Source organism: Eptesicus fuscus, chromosome 7 (genome assembly GCF_027574615.1).
Source record: "Eptesicus fuscus isolate TK198812 chromosome 7, DD_ASM_mEF_20220401, whole genome shotgun sequence".
NCBI classification, from domain to species: domain Eukaryota; kingdom Metazoa; phylum Chordata; class Mammalia; order Chiroptera; family Vespertilionidae; genus Eptesicus; species Eptesicus fuscus.
In genome coordinates this window covers 105189323-105212934 of record NC_072479.1, presented here as the reverse complement: position 1 = coordinate 105212934, position 23612 = coordinate 105189323, and the positions used below count along the sequence as shown (strand labels likewise).

General features: G+C 56.4%; 1 protein-coding gene across 2 annotated transcripts in view; it reads left to right on the top strand.

Annotated features, from left to right (window-relative positions):
- EFCAB6 (EF-hand calcium binding domain 6) overlaps positions 1 to 23612 on the top strand; it is a 150662-nt gene that overhangs the window by 70512 nt on the left and 56538 nt on the right. For both annotated transcript variants that reach the window (XM_054719619.1, XM_054719618.1), the window contains 5 exons: positions 1730 to 1900; positions 4588 to 4647; positions 4993 to 5153; positions 7263 to 7430; positions 14180 to 14348. In XM_054719619.1, the coding sequence (XP_054575594.1) occupies positions 1730 to 1900; positions 4588 to 4647; positions 4993 to 5153; positions 7263 to 7430; positions 14180 to 14348 (729 nt within the window). The remainder of the gene's footprint in view (positions 1 to 1729; positions 1901 to 4587; positions 4648 to 4992; positions 5154 to 7262; positions 7431 to 14179; positions 14349 to 23612) is intronic.

The following is a 23612-nucleotide window of genomic DNA, read 5'->3' as shown; positions in this document are numbered from 1 at the left end:
GTCTCTCCCTCGCCCCTCCTCTCTCTCTCAAAATCAATGGAAAAAAATATATCCTTGAGTGAGGATTACCAACAACAACAAAAGGATGCTCAACATCACTAGACATTGGGGAGATACGAATCAAAACCATATAAGATGCTACTTCACATTTGATTACATGTGGCTATAATCAAACCCCTAGACCAGTGGCCGCCAACCTTTCGGACCTCACAGACCACCAGGGGTCCACGGACCACCGGGTGGCGACCACTGCCTTAGACAATAATAAGTGTTGACAAGGGTGTAGTGAGGGAACTCTTGTCCACTGCTGGTGGGAGGGTAAAAGGGTGCAGCCGCTGCAGAAAACAATGCAGCAGTTCCTTTAAAATTTCAACAATAACTTACCTGCCACATGACCCGGTGATTCCACTCCTAGGGGTCTGCCCAAGAGAAATAGAAACATATGCTCACACCAAGACTTACGTGCAAATGTCCATAGCAACATTATTCATAATTCCCAAACTGGAAACAACCCAAATATTCACGAACCTGTGACAAGATAAAGTGTGGCATATCCGTACAAGGGAATAGGAACAGAAATAAAAAGGAACAAAATAGTGATCCATGCTACATCATGGATGAACCTCAAACCCATTATGCGAAGTGATAGAAGCCAGATGCAAGATACATGCAAGTGCATATACTGTCGGGTTCGGTTTACGCGGATGTCCAGAGGAAAGCAAATTCAGAGGGGCAGGAAATACGCCTCGGTTGCCTTCGGCTGGGGGTGGAAATGGCAGTGATTGCGAATCAGCACAGTTTCTTTTGGGGCAAAAATGTTCTGGAATTAGATAGTGGTGATGATGGTTGCACAATGCTATAAATTTATTGAAAATCGCCAAAAAATTGTCGATGTTTAGACACTAAAAAATGATCGCTCCCAAACCCAAAAATAAATATGCCTGTATCCTAAATTACTTAATTTTCCCCAAGAGAACCTCATGTCCCTTTCAGATTTTGGTCCAGAGAAAAGGCTGGCATTTATATGCCACTTTCTCACTTAATACGCCCTTTTGCCACATTAATATTCACAGTATCTATGAGGCAGGGGTTTTTTTATTTCCTGTTTTTCTAGTAAACAGTATCTCTCAATTTAATTTACTTGCTGGTAATTTTTTTATTCTGGGGAAGTTTTCTTCTCAGTATTTTGCTCAGCATATGCTTTAGGCAGCAGGGGCTGAAATTTTTCTCGCTAAGTAATTGTCCATTTATGTAACGAATGAGGTTGGTGGTAGTGAAAACACGCCTAATTAATATTCTCAGTAAATGGCGAGTTGTAATTGAATTGCCAGGAAGTTTTGTGTCCCCTGAGGCTGATCCTGTCGCCCTCAGGTGGGGTTGGGGCAGGAGGGACTATTCCAGCTTCTGTGACAGACAGTTCAGCCTGCCCCGGGAAGGGGGTCAGCCTGAGGGCCATCTCCTGCCCCTGTCCTAACAGGGAGCATTGTGGGAACTGCACTTGCAAAGTGCTAGCCTCCCCCACCCCCCATTTCTTGTTGAAATGTGTAAGATTTCTTTTAACAGCTCCCTGTTACATAATGTTACATAATGATTATCAATTTCAATATTCTAGTTTCATAGTATAATTCTGTTTACCAAAGCGCTCAGTTTATTAAATGATGCTATATGTATGTTGCTTTCCTTCCTTTTTTCTTTTAAAAAATTCCCTTACCTACACTCTCCTGCTCAGAAGGTGAACGGGCAGATAAAAGGGGAAGAACTGCAACATACCATCAACTCCATGGTCGTAAAGCTGAGCGACTCAGAGTTCAAGGAACTGATGCAGAAGCTGGACCCCGGCGGCTCGGGCCTGGTGGACATCAACCGGTTCCTGGAGCTGCTGGAGGAGAGCCGTGAGAAGGTAAGTGGCGGCGGCGGCACGCTCGGTGTCCCGGTCCCGGCGGGAAACGTGTCCTTGGTGAAATCAGAGGCGCTGGTGCAGGGCGGCTTACCGAAACACAGCACTTCGCTGAGGTAACTTTTCAGCTGCGATGACTTTCATTTTTAGTCAGAATTAAGTGTGTAAGAGTGACTCAATTTGGACTTGTCTTTCATTTCATTTATTTATTTTATTTTGTTTTATTATTTTATTTTTAAACCTCACCGGAGGATATTTTTCCATTGATTTTTAAAGAGAGTGAGAGAAAGGGGGAAAGACAGAGAGAAACGTTGATGTGATAGAAACACATCGATTGATTGTCTCCTGCACGCGCCCTGACCAGGGCCCAGGCCAGAAAGGAGCCTGCAGCCAAGGTACGTGCGCTTGACCAGAATCAAACCCGGGACCCTTCGTTCTGCAGGCCGACGCTCTAGCCACTGAGCCAAACCGGCTAGGGCGGGACTTTTATTTTCTTGATCGTGCTGAAGGATATTTGAAGTTTCTGAGGCCCCGCCCCTGGATGGCCTCGCCTTGGCCTGCTGGAGGGAACGTGTTTTCATTGAACCTCAGCAGCAGCCCCCTTACCACCGTCTCACAGGCCATGTGCGAATTGCTCCTCTGGGTTCCATCCCGTTTTCAGAGCTCTTGTGTTAGTTCGCCTTTTGTGTGATACCTGAGTGTGGCCTCTAATGACTAACACTGGCTTTTAGTGTCCGTTTCTTTTGACCAAAAAATTGACATCAACAGATTCTTTTTTTCGTGCACCGGTGGGGTCCCTTGGCCTGGCCTGTGCCCTCTAGCAATCTGGGACCCCTCAGGGGATGTTGGACTGTGGGTTTCGGCCTGATCCACACAGGCCAGGCCGAGGGACCCCACTGGTGCACGAATCCATGCACCGGGCCTCTAATATGCATATAAGATCTTTGGTTCATTTCTTCCTGCCCTTCCCCTCCCCCCTTCCCTCTGAGATTCATCAGTCTGTTCCATTTTTCCATGCCTGTACATTGAGCGTCTGCCCCCTGGTGGTCAGTGCACATCATAGCTACCGGTCAAACAGTTGTTCGGTCTCTTAGTCTTTTATATATATAGATGTGTAAGATTTCCTTTATTAGCTACAGATTAACCTTTCATTCTACTATTATCATTTCCTGCATGGTGCCCTGTGCAAGGTGGTAACCACAGCCTAAACCCACACTACTGGGTCCTTCTTGGACTCGAATTCCAAAGTCCCAGAGCCCTTCCCACAGAGAAGTGAATAATGACAGCTTTTCCTGAACTCCGCGTGGAGCAGACCTGTGGGAGCTCTGGCCCCACCGCGGCCCCGCACAGAGCCAGCTTTTTTCTTTAAAACCAAAAATATAGACTGTCAGCAATCTGCCCCTCCCCCCCCGCACCTGGTGAGTGCAGTGATGTTTGCTCTGTAGGAATCGGATCCTGTCAACTGCACCCCCTCCAGCCTCTGCACCTGCTGGGGCTCCTGCCAGCACTTCCTTCTGCTCCTCCCACCTCGCGGGGCCATTCTGCAGGTCCCAGTGTCTCAGGCCCTCCCAGGGACCCCCTGGCACCCCTGAAGGAGCCCCTCTTGTAGTCCTCGACCTCCCACACCGGTCGCAGTCTCGTGTGACTTGTACCGCAGGGGAGCCCAGCGCTGGGCTCACTCACAAAACGACTCGGTGAGCGACTGAATCATTCGGAAAATCAGAAAACATAGATATGGAGACAGAAAAGAATAAAAATCACCACTAATTCTAACCTCGAGAACTCGTTACCCACACCTATCCTCCCAAACCTCCATACCGACACACACGCACTTTTTTTTTGTAGCTTAGTTATAATTACTATTACACCTCAATAAAGCTGCAAGAAACTGCATGTATTACTGTATAGAATTTGATGAGTTGGATACAAGCTTTCATACATGATAATCTATTTCATTTTAAAATGAGATCATGTAATCACAGCCATTTTAGTCCATTGTCACTTACTAACATATTATTAACAGTGTCAATTCTGTTGTGTAACTTTAAAGACACAGAGTAACTATTCCCCGACGTTACAATCTAGGTGTCTTCTTTTCTTTCATGACTTTTGGTACAATGACTATCAGGGTGCCTACTTTTTTAGCTTCACTCGGTGGTTATTCCTTTAATATAAACTTCTAGAAATGAAGTTATTGGGTCAAAGAGTATATATTTTATTTTAAAATTATAACGGTTTTAAAGAGGAATATGTGTGTACCGTACAGACTGCAGACGATGGGAAGGGACTGCGTGAAGAGCCAGTGTCCTCCCCGCTCCCTGGCCGCCCGGAGCAGCGCTGCCACCGGGTCTGCGCCTGTCACCCTGGCGATGTCACTCCCGGCCGCACGGCACTGCGCTTGCGTTTTCGTTCTCACCACGTTGACAGGCAGAAACGCCACCTCGTTATTCTTCCACTCCGCATTTACTCATTTCTAGCTGATGGATTTGTTCACCTTTATTGTACTTTTTAAAAATAAGTGCCAGTTCAGGGTTCTTGTTCCCATTTCCACGGGGTCAGAGGGCAGCTGCACCTGCCCAGTCTCACGGCCGCTGGCTGACCGGGCAGGCTGGCCGTCATCGTCGGAGTCAGAGCTCCGCCTGCCCTTGTGAGTGACCTGTATTCACTCACGTCCTTTCCCTCCCACTCAGATAGGGAAGCCGTCCTCCGGGGGGGACGCCCAGGCGCCACACCAGCTGGCCTGGGACTCAGTAAGTGCCCTTCCCTACCCCGTGGCCCTGGGTGCCCCCTCCCCCGTGGCCCCGGGTGCCCCCTCCCCCGTGGTCCCAGGGCGCCCCCCTCCCCCGTGGTCCCAGGGCGCCCCCCTCCCCCGTGGTCCCAGGGCGCCCCCCTCCCCCGTGGTCCCAGGGCGCCCCCCCTCCCCCGTGGTCCCAGGTGCCCTCTCCATAGTTCCGTGGTCCCAGGGTGCTGCCTCTGTGGTTCTGTGGTCCTGGAGCGTCCCCTCCCTCTGTGGTCCCGGGGTCCCCCTCCCTCCGTGGTCTCGGGTGCTCCCCCCAGGCCACGCGCCTGCAGCCCGTGACGGCGTGTTTTCTCAGGTGGAAGGGATGGTGCGGGACGCCGTCAGCAGGAACCTCCTGGCGTTTTATGACCTGCTGTGCTCCTACGACCTGGGAGGCACGGGGCTCATCGGGGCCAACAACCTCAAGAAAGTGCTGCACATATTCTGCCCGTGCCTGACGACGGAGCATTTAGCAAAGTGAGTCTCAGCCGGAAATCAGCTCCTGGGTTCCGTGTCTCCGCCAGGTCTGCTCTCCTCACTGACCCTTCCCTGAGCGTGTCGCAGCGCTGCCAGGTAGCGTTGGTCACAGCCATCCCCGCGCCCTGCCAGGCCGGGCCCCTGGGAGCTGGGCGTCGCTGTGACGGTCTCAGCACAGGCGAGGCCGTCGGGCCTGCCCACGATGGGAGACGCGGGCTTTGAATGGCCGGCTCCCGGCCGCTGGCTCGGTCAGGTGGTGGGTGGCTCACCGGTTCCCGCACTCAGCTCTGCGCTCCGCACATGGGAGCAGGGGGATTCGGTGAAGCGATTGTGATAGTCACAGTCCCTGCTGATTGTGACCCTGTTACCACAGCTGGTTACTGAGCGCACATGCACACGCACATACACACACATGCATGCACACATGCACACGCACACATGTGCCAGCTGGCTTCCTGCCCGCAGCCCTCCTTTGCGCCAGGCACTGCTGCGCGCATCTTGTAGGCGAGGAAACGGGTGCAGGAGAGAGGCGGCGCCCAGATCGGCGCTCCCCAGCCCTCTGCCTTGGTGACAGCGCCGAGGGCCTGGGCGGTGCTTGGAAGGGGTGTGGCCACCCCCTCTCTCTGGGGCAGTGCCTGTCCCCGCAGGCTCTGGGGAGACGGGATTTCACAGTAAAGACTCGTTGGGTGACACAGGGTGCGGGGATGACAGCAGGGAGGCCCCAGGTCGCCAGTGCCAAGCTCGGGAAGTGCTGCTACGAAGCCGAGTTCATCTCCGAAATCCAGTCTCACTCCTCACGACACCCTGACCTCTGACGGCCTGAGCACACGCACGCGTCCCCTCCGTGCTCTGCGTGGGGTCACGGGACACGGCCTCGGAGAAGCCCGCTGCGCGCGCACACGTGGGCGGAAGGGCGCACGAGGCCTCAGCGTTCCCACGAAGCTGGCTGTGGCCTCGGCGCCGGCACCTCCAGAGACCAGCCCTGAGGATGCCTGTCCTTCCTGGCGCATCAGGCCCAGGCGACGCTCAGACCCGCCAGGGCCTCGCCCCGAGCTCCCTGCTCGCTGGCCTGGGCACGTCAGCAAACGTGTAGGCTCTGCTCGGGGCCTGGGCTTCACTGAACGTGCAGCAAGGCGCACGCACACTTCCTACGATTAGGAAATATTAGCTCACAAAACGCCGAGAGGCAGCCAGACCTGCCACTCCGGCGGTTTCTGGTTTTCCTAACGTGGTGTGTGCTGCGGTGCAGTGTGAGCCCTTCCATAATCCCCCCGAACTGCTCATTCAGAAGTTTTCTGTGTGTGCATTTGTTACATCTTTATCACACTTCATCCCCACCCCCAGCAGCCTCTGCTCCGCTCTGCACCACTCTGTTACTTTGCACTTTCTATGATTTTACGTAAGTGAAAGCATACGTGGTGTTCGCTTCTTTTTTTAAAAATTTTTAAATCCTCACCAGAGGGTATTTTTTCCATTGCTTTTAGAGAGAGTGGAAGGGAGGTGGGGGGGGGAGAGGGAGAGAGAGAAACATCAATGATATCACTATTGGTTGTCTCTAGCACATGCCCCTACTGGGCCCGGAATCGAGCCTGCGACCGAGGTACGCGCCCTTGACCGGGAATCCAACCCGCCACCCTTTGGTGCGAGGGCCGATGCTCTAACCACTGAGCCACCAGCCAGGGCGGTGTTGCCCTCTTGTCTGGCTCTGTTCACCCTCACAACGAGCCTGGGATTCATGTGTGTTGTGACGGGCATTCCAGCGGCCCCTGTCATTGCTGAGTAGTGTTCCGCTGTGTGGGGTGCCCGCCTCGTGCATCCCCGGTGCTGGATGCGTGGTGTGCTTCCGGTTTGGGGCTGGCACACGGCAGCCTGGGCCTGTCGTCCGGGCCTCTGTGGAGACTCACACCCACTTCTCCAGGGCGGAGTGGCTGGCTCCTCGGGCAAGTGCACTTCAGCTGCCAAGCTGGCCTTCCCAGCGGCCGCTGCCCAGGCCGCACCCCCAGGCGGGCGGGGTGCAGGTGCCCACCCCTCGCCGCCCACGCGGAGGGCAGGGCCGTCTTTGTCGGTGCACCGTTCCAATGGGCGTGCTCTGCTTGCCTTTCCCTTCAGGCTCTGCAGTAAGTTTCAGGACTCGGCCTCGGGAAAGGTCCTTTACAAGAACCTCCTGGCCAGCATGGGCGTCCCGGGCCTGCCCGCCGCCTGCCCAGCTAACGCCGCCAAGGAGCGGCCGCCCCGCGAGCCCGGGCAGCAGGAGGCGCCGCCGGAGCGCGCCGAGAGGTAACGGGGGCAGAGGCGGGCGCAGCGGGAACCTCGGCCCGTGGGGAAGGCCGTTAGTCAGCCTTCGTGGGCGACATGCGTGTTCATATTTTATGGTTTAATAAGGAAGATGGCAGGCTGTCAGCGCAGCGCTGGGGGCAGCGGAGTCTGGAGCGGCAGAGAGCTTAGGGATTACTGCACTGACCTCTCATTCTAGAACGAGGCACCGAGGGGTCTGGGGGCGCCTCAAGTTTCACAGACTCCGTGGCCGTCCCGGGCCCGGAACCCAGGGCTCTCCGCCCAGAGGCCCATCCACTGCTCAGCCGGCCGTCACCTGCACTCACCGCGCTCTGTCCCGCACCCGGACTCCTCCCGCACCCAGACTCCTCCCGCACCCAGACTCCTCCCGCACCCAGACTCCTCCCGCACCCGGACTCCTCCCGCACTTAGACTCCTCCCGCACCCGGACTCCTCCCGCACCCGGACTCCTCCAGCACCCAGACTCCTCCCGCACTTAGACTCCTCCCGCACCCGGACTCCTCCCGCACCCAGACTCCTCCCGCACTTAGACTCCTCCCGCACTTAGACTCCTCCCGCACCCGGACCCCTCCCGCACCCGGACTCCTCCCGCACCCGGACTCCTCCCGCACTTAGACTCCTCCCGCACCCGGACTCCTCCCGCACTTAGACTCCTCCCGCACCCAGACTCCTCCCGCACCCGGACTCCTCCCGCACCCGGACTCCTCCCGCACTTAGACTCCTCCCGCACCCGGACTCCTCCCGCACCCGGACTCCTCCCGCACTTAGACTCCTCCCGCACCCAGACTCCTCCCGCACCCGGACTCCTCCCGCACTTAGACTCCTCCCGCACCCAGACTCCTCCCGCACCCGGACTCCTCCAGCACTTAGACTCCTCCCGCACCCGGACTCCTCCCGCACCCGGACTCCTCCCGCACCCGGACTCCTCCCGCACTTAGACTCCTCCCGCACCCGGACTCCTCCAGCACTTAGACTCCTCCCGCACCCAGACTCCTCCCGCACCCGGACTCCTCCCGCACCCGGACTCCTCCGGACTTAGACTCCTCCCGCACCCGGACTCCTCCCGCACTTAGACTCCTCCCGCACCCAGACTCCTCCCGGACTTAGACTCCTCCCGCACCCGGACTCCTCCCTCACCCGGACCCCTCCCGCACCCAGACTCCTCCCGCACTTAGACTCCTCCCGCACCCGGACTCCTCCCGCACCCAGACTCCTCCCGCACCCAGACTCCTCCCGCACCCAGACTCCTCCCGCACTTAGACTCCTCCCGCACCCGGACTCCTCCCGCACCCAGACTCCTCCAGCACCCAGACTCCTCCCGCACCCGGACTCCTCCCGCACCCGGACTCCTCCCGCACCCGGACTCCTCCCTCACCCGGACTCCTCCCGCACTTAGACTCCTCCCGCACCCGGACTCCTCCCGCACCCGGACTCCTCCGGCACTTAGACTCCTCCCGCACCCGGACTCCTCCGGCACTTAGACTCCTCCCGCACCCGGACTCCTCCCGCACCCGGACTCCTCCCGCACCCGGACTCCTCCGGCACTTAGACTCCTCCCGCACCCGGACTCCTCCCGCACTTAGACTCCTCCCGCACCCGGACTCCTCCCGCACCCGGACTCCTCCCGCACTTAGACTCCTCCCGCACCCAGACTCCTCCCGCACCCGGACTCCTCCCGCACTTAGACTCCTCCCGCACCCGGACTCCTCCCGCACTTAGACTCCTCCCGCACCCGGACTCCTCCCGCACCCGGACTCCTCCCGCACTTAGACTCCTCCCGCACCTGGACTCCTCCCGCACCCGGACTCCTCCCGCACCCGGACTCCTCCCGCACTTAGACTCCTCCCGCACCCGGACTCCTCCCGCACCTAGACTCCTCCCGCACCCGGACTCCTCCCGCACCCGGACCCCTCCCGCACCCGGACTCCTCCCGCACTTAGACTCCTCCCGCACTTAGACTCCTCCCGCACCCGGACTCCTCCCGCACCCGGACTCCTCCCGCACCCGGACTCCTCCCGCACTTAGACTCCTCCCGCACCCGGACTCCTCCCGCACCCGGACTCCTCCCGCACTTAGACTCCTCCCGCACCTGGACTCCTCCCGCACCCGGACTCCTCCGGCACTTAGACTCCTCCCGCACCCAGACTCCTCCCGCACCCGGACTCCTCCCGCACTTAGACTCCTCCCGCACTTAGACTCCTCCCGCACCCAGACCCCTCCCGCACCCGGACTCCTCCCGCACTTAGACTCCTCCCGCACCCGGACTCCTCCCGCACTTAGACTCCTCCCGCACCCGGACTCCTCCCGCACCCAGACTCCTCCCGCACCAGACTCCTCCCGCACCCAGACTCCTCCCGCACCCAGACTCCTCCCGCACTTAGACTCCTCCCGCACCCAGACTCCTCCCGCACCCAGACTCCTCCCGCACCCGGACTCCTCCCGCACCCGGACTCCTCCCGCACCCGGACTCCTCCCGCACCCAGACTCCTCCCGCACCCGGACTCCTCCCGCACCCGGACTCCTCCCGCACTTAGACTCCTCCCGCACCCGGACTCCTCCCGCACCCGGACTCCTCCAGCACCCGGACCCCTCCCGCACCCGGACTCCTCCCGCACTTAGACTCCTCCCGCACCCGGACTCCTCCGGCACTTAGACTCCTCCCGCACCCAGACTCCTCCCGCACCCGGACTCCTCCCGCACCCGGACTCCTCCGGCACTTAGACTCCTCCCGCACCCGGACTCCTCCCGCACTTAGACTCCTCCCGCACCCGGACTCCTCCCGCACCCGGACTCCTCCCGCACTTAGACTCCTCCCGCACCCAGACTCCTCCCGCACCCGGACTCCTCCCGCACTTAGACTCCTCCCGCACCCGGACCCCTCCCGCACCCGGACCCCTCCCGCACCCGGACTCCTCCCGCACTTAGACTCCTCCCGCACCCAGACTCCTCCCGCACCCGGACTCCTCCCGCACCCGGACTCCTCCCGCACCCGGACTCCTCCCGCACTTAGACTCCTCCCGCACCCGGACTCCTCCCGCACCCGGACTCCTCCCGCACTTAGACTCCTCCCGCACCCAGACTCCTCCCGCACCCGGACTCCTCCGGCACTTAGACTCCTCCCGCACCCAGACTCCTCCCGCACCCGGACTCCTCCCGCACTTAGACTCCTCCCGCACCCGGACTCCTCCCGCACTTAGACTCCTCCCGCACCCGGACTCCTCCCGCACCCGGACTCCTCCGGCACTTAGACTCCTCCCGCACCCGGACTCCTCCGGCACTTAGACTCCTCCCGCACCCGGACTCCTCCCGCACCCGGACTCCTCCCGCACTTAGACTCCTCCCGCACCCGGACTCCTCCCGCACCCGGACTCCTCCGGCACTTAGACTCCTCCCGCACCCGGACTCCTCCGGCACTTAGACTCCTCCCGCACCCGGACTCCTCCCGCACCCGGACTCCTCCCGCACCCGGACTCCTCCGGCACTTAGACTCCTCCCGCACCCGGACTCCTCCCGCACTTAGACTCCTCCCGCACCCGGACTCCTCCCGCACCCGGACTCCTCCCGCACTTAGACTCCTCCCGCACCCAGACTCCTCCCGCACCCGGACTCCTCCCGCACTTAGACTCCTCCCGCACCCGGACTCCTCCCGCACTTAGACTCCTCCCGCACCCGGACTCCTCCCGCACCCGGACTCCTCCCGCACTTAGACTCCTCCCGCACCCAGACTCCTCCCGCACCCGGACTCCTCCCGCACCCGGACTCCTCCCGCACTTAGACTCCTCCCGCACCCGGACTCCTCCCGCACTTAGACTCCTCCCGCACCCGGACTCCTCCCGCACCCGGACTCCTCCCTCACCCGGACTCCTCCCGCACTTAGACTCCTCCCGCACCCGGACTCCTCCCGCACCCGGACTCCTCCCGCACCCGGACTCCTCCCGCACCCGGACCCCTCCCGCACCCGGACTCCTCCCGCACCCGGACTCCTCCCGCACTTAGACTCCTCCCGCACCCGGACTCCTCCCGCACCCGGACTCCTCCCGCACCCAGACTCCTCCCGCACCCAGACTCCTCCCGCACCCGGACTCCTCCCGCACCCGGACTCCTCCCGCACTTAGACTCCTCCCGCACCCAGACTCCTCCCACACCCGGACTCCTCCCGCACCCGGACTCCTCCCGCACTTAGACTCCTCCCGCACCCGGACTCCTCCCGTCACCCGGACTCCTCCCGCACCGGACTCCTCCCGCACCTTAGACTCTCCGCCCCAGACTCCTCCCGCACCCGGACTCCTCCCGCACTTAGACTCCTCCCGCACCCGGACTCCTCCCGCACCCGGACTCCTCCCGCACCCGGACTCCTCCCGCACTTAGACTCCTCCCGCACCCAGACTCCTCCCGCACCCGACTCCTCCCGCACCCGGACTCCTCCCGCACCCGGACCTCCTCCCGCACTTAGACTCCTCCCGCACCCAGACTCCTCCCGCACCCGGACTCCTCCCGCACTTAGACTCCTCCCGCACCCAGACTCCTCCCGCACCCGGACTCCTCCGGCACTTAGACTCCTCCCGCACCCAGACTCCTCCCGCACCCGGACTCCTCCCGCACTTAGACTCCTCCCGCACCCGGACTCCTCCCGCACTTAGACTCCTCCCGCACCCAGACCCCTCCCGCACCCAGACTCCTCCCGCACTTAGACTCCTCCCGCACCAGACTCCTCCCGCACCCGGACTCCTCCCGCACTTAGACTCCTCCCGCACCCGGACTCCTCCCGCACCCGGACTCCTCCCGCACCCAGACTCCTCCCGCACTTAGACTCCTCCCGCACCCAGACTCCTCCCGCACCCGGACTCCTCCCGCACCCGGACTCCTCCCGCACTTAGACTCCTCCCGCACCCGGACTCCTCCCGCACCCGGACTCCTCCAGCACCCGGACTCCTCCCGCACCCAGACTCCTCCCGCACCCGGACCCCTCCCGCACCCGGACCCCTCCCGCACCCGGACTCCTCCCGCACCCGGACTCCTTCCGCACCCGGACTCCTCCCGCACCCGGACTCCTCCCGCACCCGGACTCCTCCCGCACCCGGACTCCTCCCGCACCCCTCCCGCAGAACACGCCACCGCCTGGGCGCGTTCCCTCACAGCCAGGTGGCGTTCCCGACGTGATGTAACGAGGAAACATCCTTAGGAAGCCTGTTAACATTCTCGCCCTTCGTCATTTTGGAAAATACAGGTTTAGTCTAGTGAAGAGAGACTACTCCAACTTGCTTGTCCAAAGCTACAGTAGATCCACAGAGAAAGGTAAAGCGGACAGGTGTTCGGCAGACGCCACCTCACCGGCCCCTTTGGAGGCCCCTGAGTGCGAGCCAGGGGGTTCGGCGCTGCTAACGCGTTTGGCACCGGGCGTGCAGGTGGTGGCTGCGTTACAAACGGCAGAGAGATGGCCTTGGGAGCAGGTTAAATGCTCAGAGGTGAAAGGTCTGCCCCTCAACCAGGAGGGAGTCCTGGCAGCTGAGCGTTTCCTAAAACGGGGCGTTCCGAGCCTCCTCAGAGCGGGGGAGCAGGAAAGCACAAGGTTACTCCCGGGCTTTTCCCGGCCCGAGAGGCGGCTGGAGCTGAGGAAGCAATTGTCCTCCCGCACACGCCCCTCACACTGCACACCCCTCTCACACTGCACGCCCCCTCACACTGCACACACCCCTCTCACACTGCACACCTCTCACACTGCACGCCCCCTCACACTGCACTCCCCCTCACACTGCACGCCCCTCTCACACTGCACGCCCCTCTCACTGCACGCGCCTCTCACACTGCACACCCCTCTTACTGCACGCCCCTCTCACACTGCACACCCCTCTCACACTGCACGCCCCTCTCACACTGCACGCCCCCTCACACTGCACACGCCCCTCTCACACTGCACACCCCTCACACTGCACACGCCACTCTCACACTGCACACCCCTCTCACTGCACGCGCCTCTCACACTGCACACCCCTCTTACTGCACACCCCTCTCACACTGCACATACCCCTCTCACTGCACGCACCTCTCACACTGCACGCGCCTCTCTCACTGCACGCCCCTCTCACACTGCACATACCCCTCTCACTGCACACCCCTCTCACACTGCACACACCCCTCTCACACTGCACGCCCCTCTTACTGCACGTGCCTCTCACACTGCATGCCCCTCTCACACTGCACGCCCTTCTCTGCACGCGCCCCTCTCACACTGCACGCCAGCACTCTGCCCCTGGGAAGTCACCTGGGAGAGGCTGTGGCCGCCCTTCCTTCCCACGGAGGGGGATGACCCCTGTGACCGGGTTGCCACACAGCACCTGTTTGAAGCGTCGTTTCCCCGGTCACACGAAGACCCTTCCCACCACGCCTCCTGTCCCCAGCGTGCCCAGCCAGCTCAGAGCGCAAGTGGAAATCCCACACACAGGCGGCAGCATTCTCTTCCCGACGCTCCTGCCCCCTCTCGGGCATGGGGGGAGGGGCGGGGGTCTCCACCCCACACACTGCCCCCGCCAACTCGGGGCGCACCTGCGAGCCCCGGGCCTGTGAGCCGTCCCCAAGGTGCGCCATCGATCCCAGCACGTTTGCTCGCCATCTACCTGAGCACGTTGGCGTGCTGTGAAGGGGAGGGCGAACCTCCCGGTGGTCCTGGTGGAATGGAAAGTGGGGTGTCTGTAAGGAGCACCCCGCCGGACCTGTGCCTGCTGTGATTTCAGAACCAAGCCCCCGGAGGACAAAAGCCCCGGGACCAAGACCGTGACCAAGGACGAAGCGGTGGAGAGGCTCCGGCACTGGGTCCAGCGGCAGGACCCAGCGTTCAAGAAACAATTTCTCGACTCCAGCAAGGATGTCAATGGCAGAGTGAACTCGTGCGACTTCAGGAAGGTAGGAGGCGGGTCGGCTGCTCTGTCTCACGAACGCGCTGCCAAGGCGCGGCGCTGGGCTCTCCGCTCTCAGTTCTCAGCCAGACAGAGCAGGTCAGGCCGCTCTCAGCGGCGGAAAAGGCTCCTCTCGGCCAGAAGTGTCGGCGGTGGATGGGGTGGGACAGGCCTGCAGGCCCCTCGCTGCGGGGAGTGCGCTGCTGGGCTTGTCCCCCCAGAGCGGGGAGAGGCGGCAGGAAAGGAGTCGGGCACGTGCTGTGGGCGCTGGCGAGGACGCAGCTGGGGGGGGGTCTGCATCGACTTCTCAGAAAGCCCTGTTGCGAGGCCCCTCGCTAGGCAGCGTCAGCTCTTGTTCAGGAAGGCATTGCACTCAGTAGCCGTGCCGTGCGGACAGGTTCAGGGAAGGCAATGACATACATCTCCAAGAGGGGATGACTATGAGTGATCCTACGTACGGGTGTCCGCCCCCAGGCTAGACGCTGCCACAGGCTCTTTGCGTGTCTTCTGTGCCAGCTCCCGACAGCAGCCCCCGGGGCGGGTGGAAGAGGAGGGGCTGGTGGCACAGAGGTGGAGACAGAGGCTCCTGAGCCAGTCCACACCTCCCCTCGCAGACAGAACAGAGGACGCGGAGGCCCGAGGGTGTGTGAGCACGTGGGCCTGGTGCAGAGGATTCAGGAAACACTGAGGAGTAAGGGCGGCAGAGGAGGAAGCGGGGCTCCGGGCTCCCGCGGGAGAGCTGCAGGACTGGACTTGGGCCAGGCGGGCGTCAGCGCCCCACACCCACAAGCCGCACCGTCCTTGCGAGGACACTGCCCACGTGGTCGGGAGGCTCACCCGCTGTGCCAGTCCAGTTCACTAACGCGTGACCTCTTCCCTCTTCTCTTCTGTTTAATGTGAGAGGCAACCAGTGACACCCCGGGAGGGGACAGTCCTCACCGAGGCGGCCTGTTGCGGTTTCCGTGAGCTCGTGTGCTTCTCACGGTGAAATGTGTGGCTTCTGCTGGGGCAGGAGAAGGAGCAGTGCTTCTGGGCCCCTGTGAGACCCTGTCTGAGCGTGTTACCTCAGACATTACGTCATTTCTCACCACAACCCTGTACGCTGTGCTTTCCCTCCCAGGAGAGCCCTCCCAGTTCACTGCTCTGGCGACTGTGCCACGTGGCTGTGACTGCTGCGTGTTTTTAATGGCATTTTATTTAAACAACTAGAGGCCCAATGCATGAAGATTTGTGCAAGAACGGGCCTTCCTTCCCCTGGCTGCCGGCACCATCTTCGCTCTGGTTGGAGCCACCTTTCCGCCTTCCCATGCTGCCCAGAGGCCTGGAGCGGCTGCATATGTAAATTAACCAGCCATCTTTGTTGGGTTAATTTGCATACTCACTCCTGATTGGCTGGTGGGTGGTGTGAAGGTACAGTCAATTTGCATCTCACTCTTTTATTAGTGTAGATGAGTCGAGAGCTGGTGGTGGTGCAGAAAACTGCTTTGGAACTTTAGGGTGATCTAGAATCTTTCTATTTCTTTCCCATGTACATCTCCTTCCTCCCCTTCACCACCACATGTGGAATTAGCAGCAGACTCCCCCAAACAGCCTGGAATGAGAGGCTGCTGTTTCTCTCTGTGAGAGGATCGGGAAGCTGCCTGTGCAGGGCCCGCGCAGAGCTCTGCAGCATCTTCCGAGCCCAGGCTGCGTCAGCTTTCACCTCTTCCGGTCGCCCCACGCCTGCAAGACAGCAGCTGGAGCACCAGCCGTCCCACGGGTTTCAGGCATGCAGAAGGCGGAGAGTGAGGGACAAAGGCTTGAGCTACACAAGTCTTTCTGTTTTAAAACAGCGTTCTTAGAAGCTTCTCCCAGCAGCTTTTTTTTAATGGACCAGGCCTCTGTGTGTGTGTGTGTGTGTGTGTGTGTGTGTGTGAGAGAGAGAGAGAGAGATTGATTAATTGATTGATTGATTGATTCTGGGCTGGAAACATGATCACCTTCAGGAAAAGCACGGTTCTCTCCATGCGAGAAGAAGAGGTACATGTTGGGCAGCGGATAGTCTGTCAAACTCCTTCAGGAAACACGGGAGGGTGCCTGGTGCGCACTTGGGAGAGGCCTGCGCCACGGGGAACGTGGATGGAAACGAGGTGTGATTGCTTGGTGACAGTGACCCGTGGGGAACATAAAATGACAAACACCCAAGGACACAGAAGTCAAGATTGGTCTAATTGAGTAATCAGCCTAATTGAGCTGCTCCATCCGCCAGGAGCCTCAGACGCGTTCCCATTCCCGATCCCTTAATCAGCTGTTCCTGATGGGAAGTTGTTATTCGTCACCCTCATAAGCACCCTGAGCGCGGTGGAGCGCCCCCTCCCCCCGCTTCTCAGGCCCATCCCCGGGTCCCAGCTGAGGCCTCTGGAGACGGACGTGGGCCGCAGAGCTGTCAGCAAACAGAGCCCCAGGAGTGCCTTAGGGCAGCAATGACTGTAACAGCCCAGTCAGCGCCCCGGATTCTGAGCGCTCTGCCTCCTTGCTTCTCATCAGCTCCAAGCCAGGGCCTGGCCCAGCTCAGGAGCAGGTGCTCCTTCTCCGCCCCAGCAGAGGGCCTCACGCCTTTCCCACCCCACGACCGTCGCTTCCTAATGGGGTTCCAGCCCGGTCATGGGCGTAGGACTCCTTGGGGAAGCGGATAGAGTGCCTGTGTCGGAGGCCAGGTGCGGGGCGGGGACGAGCAGTCCTCGCCCTTTGGCTTCCTGTTGCGGGCATGTTCCTAATCTTGCAGGTGGTTTAAGGGGGAGACCAACTGCGCTTCGAGGTCCGCACATCTTCAGATTTGTTGGTCCGAGCCCCCCACAACCGCAGGAGCAGTCGCCAGACTTGGTGTCCACTGACCACACCTCTAGGCTTCCGTCTTCGCCGTGGGGTCACCAGGCCTCTCCCTGGTGGGCCTGAGCACCACAGCCGGGGGCCCTGCAGGCTGCTTTTCAAAGCTGTCACCTTTGGTTGCAGACTTCAGCGGTTCCAGAGGTCAGCCCGTCTGGAGGGGACGAGTCCTGGTTTGAGCCTGCCCCCTCCATCTCCCAAGTTCGAGATCCTCGCATCACACACGTAGCACTCGCTCTGCTGGAGGGGCCCTCTGGCTGGCCCAGCTCTATTTCTCAGGCTCAAGTCCACTCCCAGAATCCTCAACTGTTCCCAGGGAAAATGCAATTGCATGGCCTCAGTTCGCCTCTGCAGGATCCTTCTCACCTGGGAACTTCAGTCCCTGTGACAGCCCCGCTTCCTCGGCTCTCTGGAGCCGTTTCATTTTGGTAATGGATTGGGCTTTTTCAGGGGTTTTGTTTTTCATTGAGAATGTTGGCTTGCTGTGAATTACTCCATCCTATCCAGAAGCATTTGAGGTCTGTCAGTTTTATTAGTAACTACTTTATTGTTATTGGTATTTTTCTCTCATATATTGTTTTATTTGTTTTTATTTCTATTACCTTGATTATTGTCTTCATTCTACTTCATTGAGATTTAATTGGCTTTTCTTTTTCCAATTTCTTGAGATAAAATGTTAGATCATTACTGTTCAGCCTTTATTTCTCTAATGTATGAATTGATGGCTATACATTGCCCTCTAGGTACAGGCTTAGCCATATCATGCAAGTTTCGGTATATCATGTCCTCATTATCATTCAGTTCAAAATACTTTATAATTTCCTTAGTGGTTTATTCTTTTTTTCCAATGCTTAATTTTAAGTGCATTGTTTAATTTCCAAACAGTTGGGATTTTCTAATTTACCGTTTATTATCGATTTTAAAGTTGATTCCATTGTGAGGAGAGAATAGATTCTAAAGTCTAAATGACTTCAGGCTGTCCTCTGAGATACTGAGCCTTGGATTATGACCCAACTCTTAGACGATTTTGGCAAATGTTCCATAAGCACCCGAAAAGAAGGTGTGCTCACTCTGTCACGGACCTTCAGTTTTCTAAGTATGTCAATTGGGTCTATTTCATTAATTATGTTCTTCAGAACTTCTCTAGTCTATTCAAAGTTCTGCCTGCACATTCCATTAGCTATTTAGAGCAGCGTATTGAAGTGGACTGTGGATTTGTCTAGTGAGATCCTTTTTTATTCTGTTGATTATTGCTTTGTTCGCTTTGAAGCTAAATTATTGGGTACACATAGCTCGCTGAAACTCCCTGTGAATTGTCTCCTTTACAATTATGACATGACTCTCCGGATACAGAGTAATGCTGCTTGCCTGCAAGCCTCCTTCTGCCTGATAATAATAGAGTTACTTCAGCTTTCTTTTGATCCGTGCTAGCAGAGAATATATTTTTCTATCCTTTTATTTTAAACTTCCTGGGTGCTTATATTTAAAGTAAATCTCTAATGGGCACCAGATAGCTGACATTTTAAAAGATATACTGTGACAGTCTTAGTCTTCTACGTGGAGTACTTAGTCCATTTTGCATTTATTTAATTACTAGTGTGGTTGGTTTTATAGCCATCCTCTCTCCCTCCCTCCATATTAAAAGTTTGTGGCAAACCTGCATTGAACAAGTCTACTGGCACCATTTTTCCAACAGCATTTGCTCACTTTGAGTCTCTGTGTCACCCTTTAGGTAATTTGCACAATATTTCAAACTTTTTCATTATTATTATATTTGTTATGGTGACCTTTGGTCAGTGATCTGTGATATTACTGTTGCAATTGTTTTAGGGGCACCACAAACCATCTATACTAATAAAAGAGAAATATGCAAATTGACCATCACTTCGGACACCCACCAGCCAATGAGGAGTGAGTATGCAAATTAACCTCATGGTCTCCGTGGAGACTGACAGCAGGGAGGAGGCAGCTTCCAGCCCGGCCTGCTTGGCCGTTGCTGCGGCAACCTGGGAGCAGGCAAGCGCGGCCACAGGCAGCACCCAGCATGGCCTCAGCGACCCAGGAGCAGTGAAGCGCAGCCTGCAGGCAGCACCCAGCATGGCCTGCTTGGCAGTCGCTGTGGTGTGGAGCAGGCAGGCCCCACAGAGAGCAGAGAACTATGGGGAGCGGGCCTAAGCCGTCAGTAGGACATCCCCTGAGGGCTCCCGGATTGGAGAGGGTGCAGGTCAGGCTGAGGGACACCCCCCACCCCCGTGCACGAATTTCGTGCACTGTGCCTCTAGTGTCCATATAAGATGGCAAACTTAATAAATGTTGTGTGTTCTGACTGCTCCACCGACTGGCTGTTCCCCCATCTCTTTTCTTCTCCTTGGGCCTCTCTAGTCCCTGAGACACAACAATATTGAAATCAGGCCAATTATTGTCCCTAAAATGGCCTTTAAGTATTCAGGTGAAAGGAAGAGTTGCACATCTCTCACTTTAAATCAAAATCTAGAAATGGTTAAGCTTAGTGAGGAAGACATGTGGAAAGTCGAGATAGGCCAAAAGCTATGCCTCTTGTTAGTTAAGTTGTGAAAACAAAGGAAAATTTCGTAAAGGAAGTTAATAGTGCTACTCCAGTGAACACACAAATGATAAGAGAGCAAAACAGCCTATTGCTGATATGGAAAGAGTTAGTGGTCTGGAAAGATCAAACCAGTTACAACATCCCCTTAAGCCAGTGGTTGGCAAACTGTGGCTCGCAAGCCACATGCGGCTCGCGAGCCGCAGTTTGCCACTCTGTTGACTAATGAGTTTGGCGACCACTGACCTAGACTCTCAATTCCAATAATTACAGGCTGTTGTTCCTTGTGATTAAGCCCCTATCCCAGTGGTCGGCAAACTCATTAGTCAACAGAGCGGCAAACTGCGGCTTGCGAGCCGCATGCGGCTCGCGAGCCACAGTTTGCCGACCACTGCCTTAAGCCAAAGTAACTATTATAACTATGCTCAGAGATGTAAATGAAAATATACTCATAATAAATGAAATTGTAGGAAATCTCAGGAGACAAATAGAATTTGTGAAAAGAACCAAATGGAAGTTCTAGAGCAGAAAAATAAAATAGCTGAAATAGAAAGATTGACCACATGGGCTTAGCCACAGAGTGGAGATGATAAAAGAAAGAGTCAGTGAACATAAAGACAGGTCAATTGAAATTCTATGAACTGAAGAAAAGCAAAAGGTAAAAAAAAAAAAAAAAAAAAGAACAGTGACCCAAGGACATGTGGAACAACATCAGAAGGTCTAGCATAGGTATAATTGGAGTCGTAGAAGGAAAGGAAGTCATGTGAGGAAATCATGGCTGAAATTTCCTAATTTTGGGTAAAAAGGCTAAATGTATATTCAAGAAGCTCAGAAAACCCAAGTAAGATAAATACAAGCAAAATCACAGACAAACTGCTGAAAGCCAAGGTCAAAGAGAGAAATATTAAAAGCAGCATATGAAAACTAGAGGCCCGGAGCATGAAATTTGTGCACGGGGTGTGTGGGGGGTGTGGGGGGGCGGTCCCCTCAGTCCAGCCTGTACCCTCTCCAATCTGGGACATCCCTCTCACAATCCAGGACCTAAACGGGCAGTAGGACATCCCTCTCATAATCCAGGACTGCTGGCTGCAACCGCTCGCCTGCCTGCCAGCCTGATAACCCCCTAACCACTCCCCTGCCAGCCTGATTGCCCCTACTGCCCTCCCCTTCAGGTCTGGTCACCTCTAACTGCCCTCCTGTGCTGGCCATCTTGTGTCCACATGGGGGCGGCCATCTTTTGTGTGTTGGAGTGATGGTCAATTTGCATATTACCTTTTTATTAGATAGGATGCCATATTACAAATGGGGGAACAAGGATTTGAATCCCCATTCACTGCTCATCAGAACTGTGGAAGCCAGAAACAGTGGGACAATACCTTTAATTAACATGCTGGAAAGGAAACAAAAAGTCTCTCCACCCAGAATTTACATCCAGCAAAAGTCTCCTTTAAGAAAGAAAGGAAACTAAAGATATTTTCAGATAAAAACACAAACACACAAAGATAATTTATTACAAGCAGATCTTCACTATAAGAAACGTTCAAGAAGTTTTCAGGTTGAAGGAATTTGAAACTAGGCAGAGACTCGGATGCACATAAAGGAATAAAGAACATTGGAAATGGTGAATAACTGGTTAAACATAAAGGGCTATTTTTCTTAATTTACAAAGGATGTTTAGGGTAAACATAATACTGTCTTGTGGGGTTTATACTAGTAGATGTAAAACAAGTTGGCATAAAGGACAGGAGGGGGTAAAGTCCCATACGCTTCCTGCATTTTATCTGGAGTGGGTCACTGTTCACTCTAAATAGACTATGAGAAGTTAAGGGTCTGTCTTGTAACCCTCAGAAAGAAGAGATGCAGAGGCCTAGCAAGCATGTGCTGCTCACACCTGGAAACCGGGGCGGTGGGGGGGTTCCCTCTCATGGGAGGCTCTGCGGTAGCTGGGCTGAGCTGAGTCACTTTCTCAGTAGAAGGAACATGAACTCAGAACCAGCGCCTGCCCACCGAGAGCCCAGCGTTGATCCCGTTGAATGGCAAGGTCTCGCGAGGAAGAATCCATCCGCAGTCTAAATGACATCTGAGGGATGCAGGGACTGGTTGGTGAGTCAGAATGTGCCCGGCCACAGGTTATTACGCTTTGAGGAACCTTCTCAGGGAAATGCCTCCTAGGGAAGACCAAAGGACGTCACTTGAACGCTTAAACGTTTTGGAATCTGTTTTATAAATGGTGCCGTTTAGCCTTATGTTGTATTGCAAATTGCCTCCCAGGGTTGTGATCAAGCTGGTGGATTTGCCGCTGTGCTCATCTTAGAGATGTGGGCGGTGCAGGGGGGCATTGGGATGGGGCCCTGGTGCCTGGGAGGTGCTCCGTGTCTCTCCCGGGATTGGCCCCTCGCAGCTCTGTGCAGAGAGGGCACTGGCGCCTGCAGCACACCCCACCTCCCCTCAACCCTCCAGGCTGTGAAGCATTTGCCTACAGACACTTCCTTACTCTCCATCACATATGTTTTTATGAAAGGCTGAGCAGGAGGAATTTGCGATGAATAATTCATGTGCAATTGTTTTCAAAATATTCAAAATATAAAGTCACTTTTCTTTTTAAAAAATCTTTATTGTTGAAAGTATTACAGATGTCCCCTTTTCCCCTGTTAACCCCTTCTAACCCCCCACCCCCTGCCCCAGGCTTTTCCACACATTAGTGTCTGTGTCCATGGGTTATGCCTATATGTTCTATGAAGTTATTTTTCAAAGAAAGCAATCTGTCCTTTTTGCTGCTTCCGCGGGGCCACAGCAGTCTGTCTGAGTACTTGCATGCCCCCCTGGGACAGGCTCCTCGCAGGGCCGGGCCTGGGTGGTGTGCAGATGGCATGGAACTGCCAGGATTTCCAGTCACGTGCAGCCTGCCCGAGTCCCCAGGCAGGCCCTTGATGGTCTTGGAATCCAGCGCTGCTCCCCACGAGGCTCCAGGCAATCAGCAACACCTGCATTCCCTCCATTTTCCTTGTCTCTGATCCTGCACCAAGCAGGATTGTTTAAACACACACTCACACACACACACACACACACACACACACGCCCAGCCGACTCCAGGGCTTGATCAGCTGAGCGGTACAGATACAATGAGCCGCTGTCTGTTGTAGTCAGTTTATTACTGACATACACAGCCTAAGATGCCAGCTCCTTGCGCCCTAGTCCCGCACACCAAAAAGGATGTCACCAAAACAGGGTTATGGGTACCCTGTGCAGCTAAGTGGGCATGTAGTCTGAGAAGGCCGGGCAGAAGGCTCCGTACCTCATTAGAACCCGGGCAGGTGGTCTCAGCAACTCCTAAAGGCTCCCTCCTTGGTGTTCCAGGGATCTCTATGGTGTCTACCACGACCAGATTAGCCTCTAACTGTGTGACTGATTTGGATACCTGAGAGGTGCCAGGGCTCTGCGACAGAGCCCTTCCTTCCCCAGAGGCCTAGTCCAGCCGTGGAGCAGAGTTGATTATCATGGTTGATAAGAAAATGTAACTGGGGCAAGTCGCTTGAACTCTCTAAGCCTCGGTTTCCACATCTTTAGAATGCGGTTAGTAAGAGTGACTTTCTCAAGACTTATTATAAGTATTAACTGAGACTTAAAAACACCTGTGAGGAACTTAGCACAATGCCTGGCACGTAGCATTGCTACATGAAGATGATGTTTGTGATGGTGATGATGGTGATGGTTATGATGATGATGGTTGTTATGATGGTGACGATGATGATAGTGATGGTGATGAAGATGGTGATGATGATGATGGTGATGGTTATGATGATAATGGTGGTTATGATGGTGATGATGGTTACGATGGTAGTG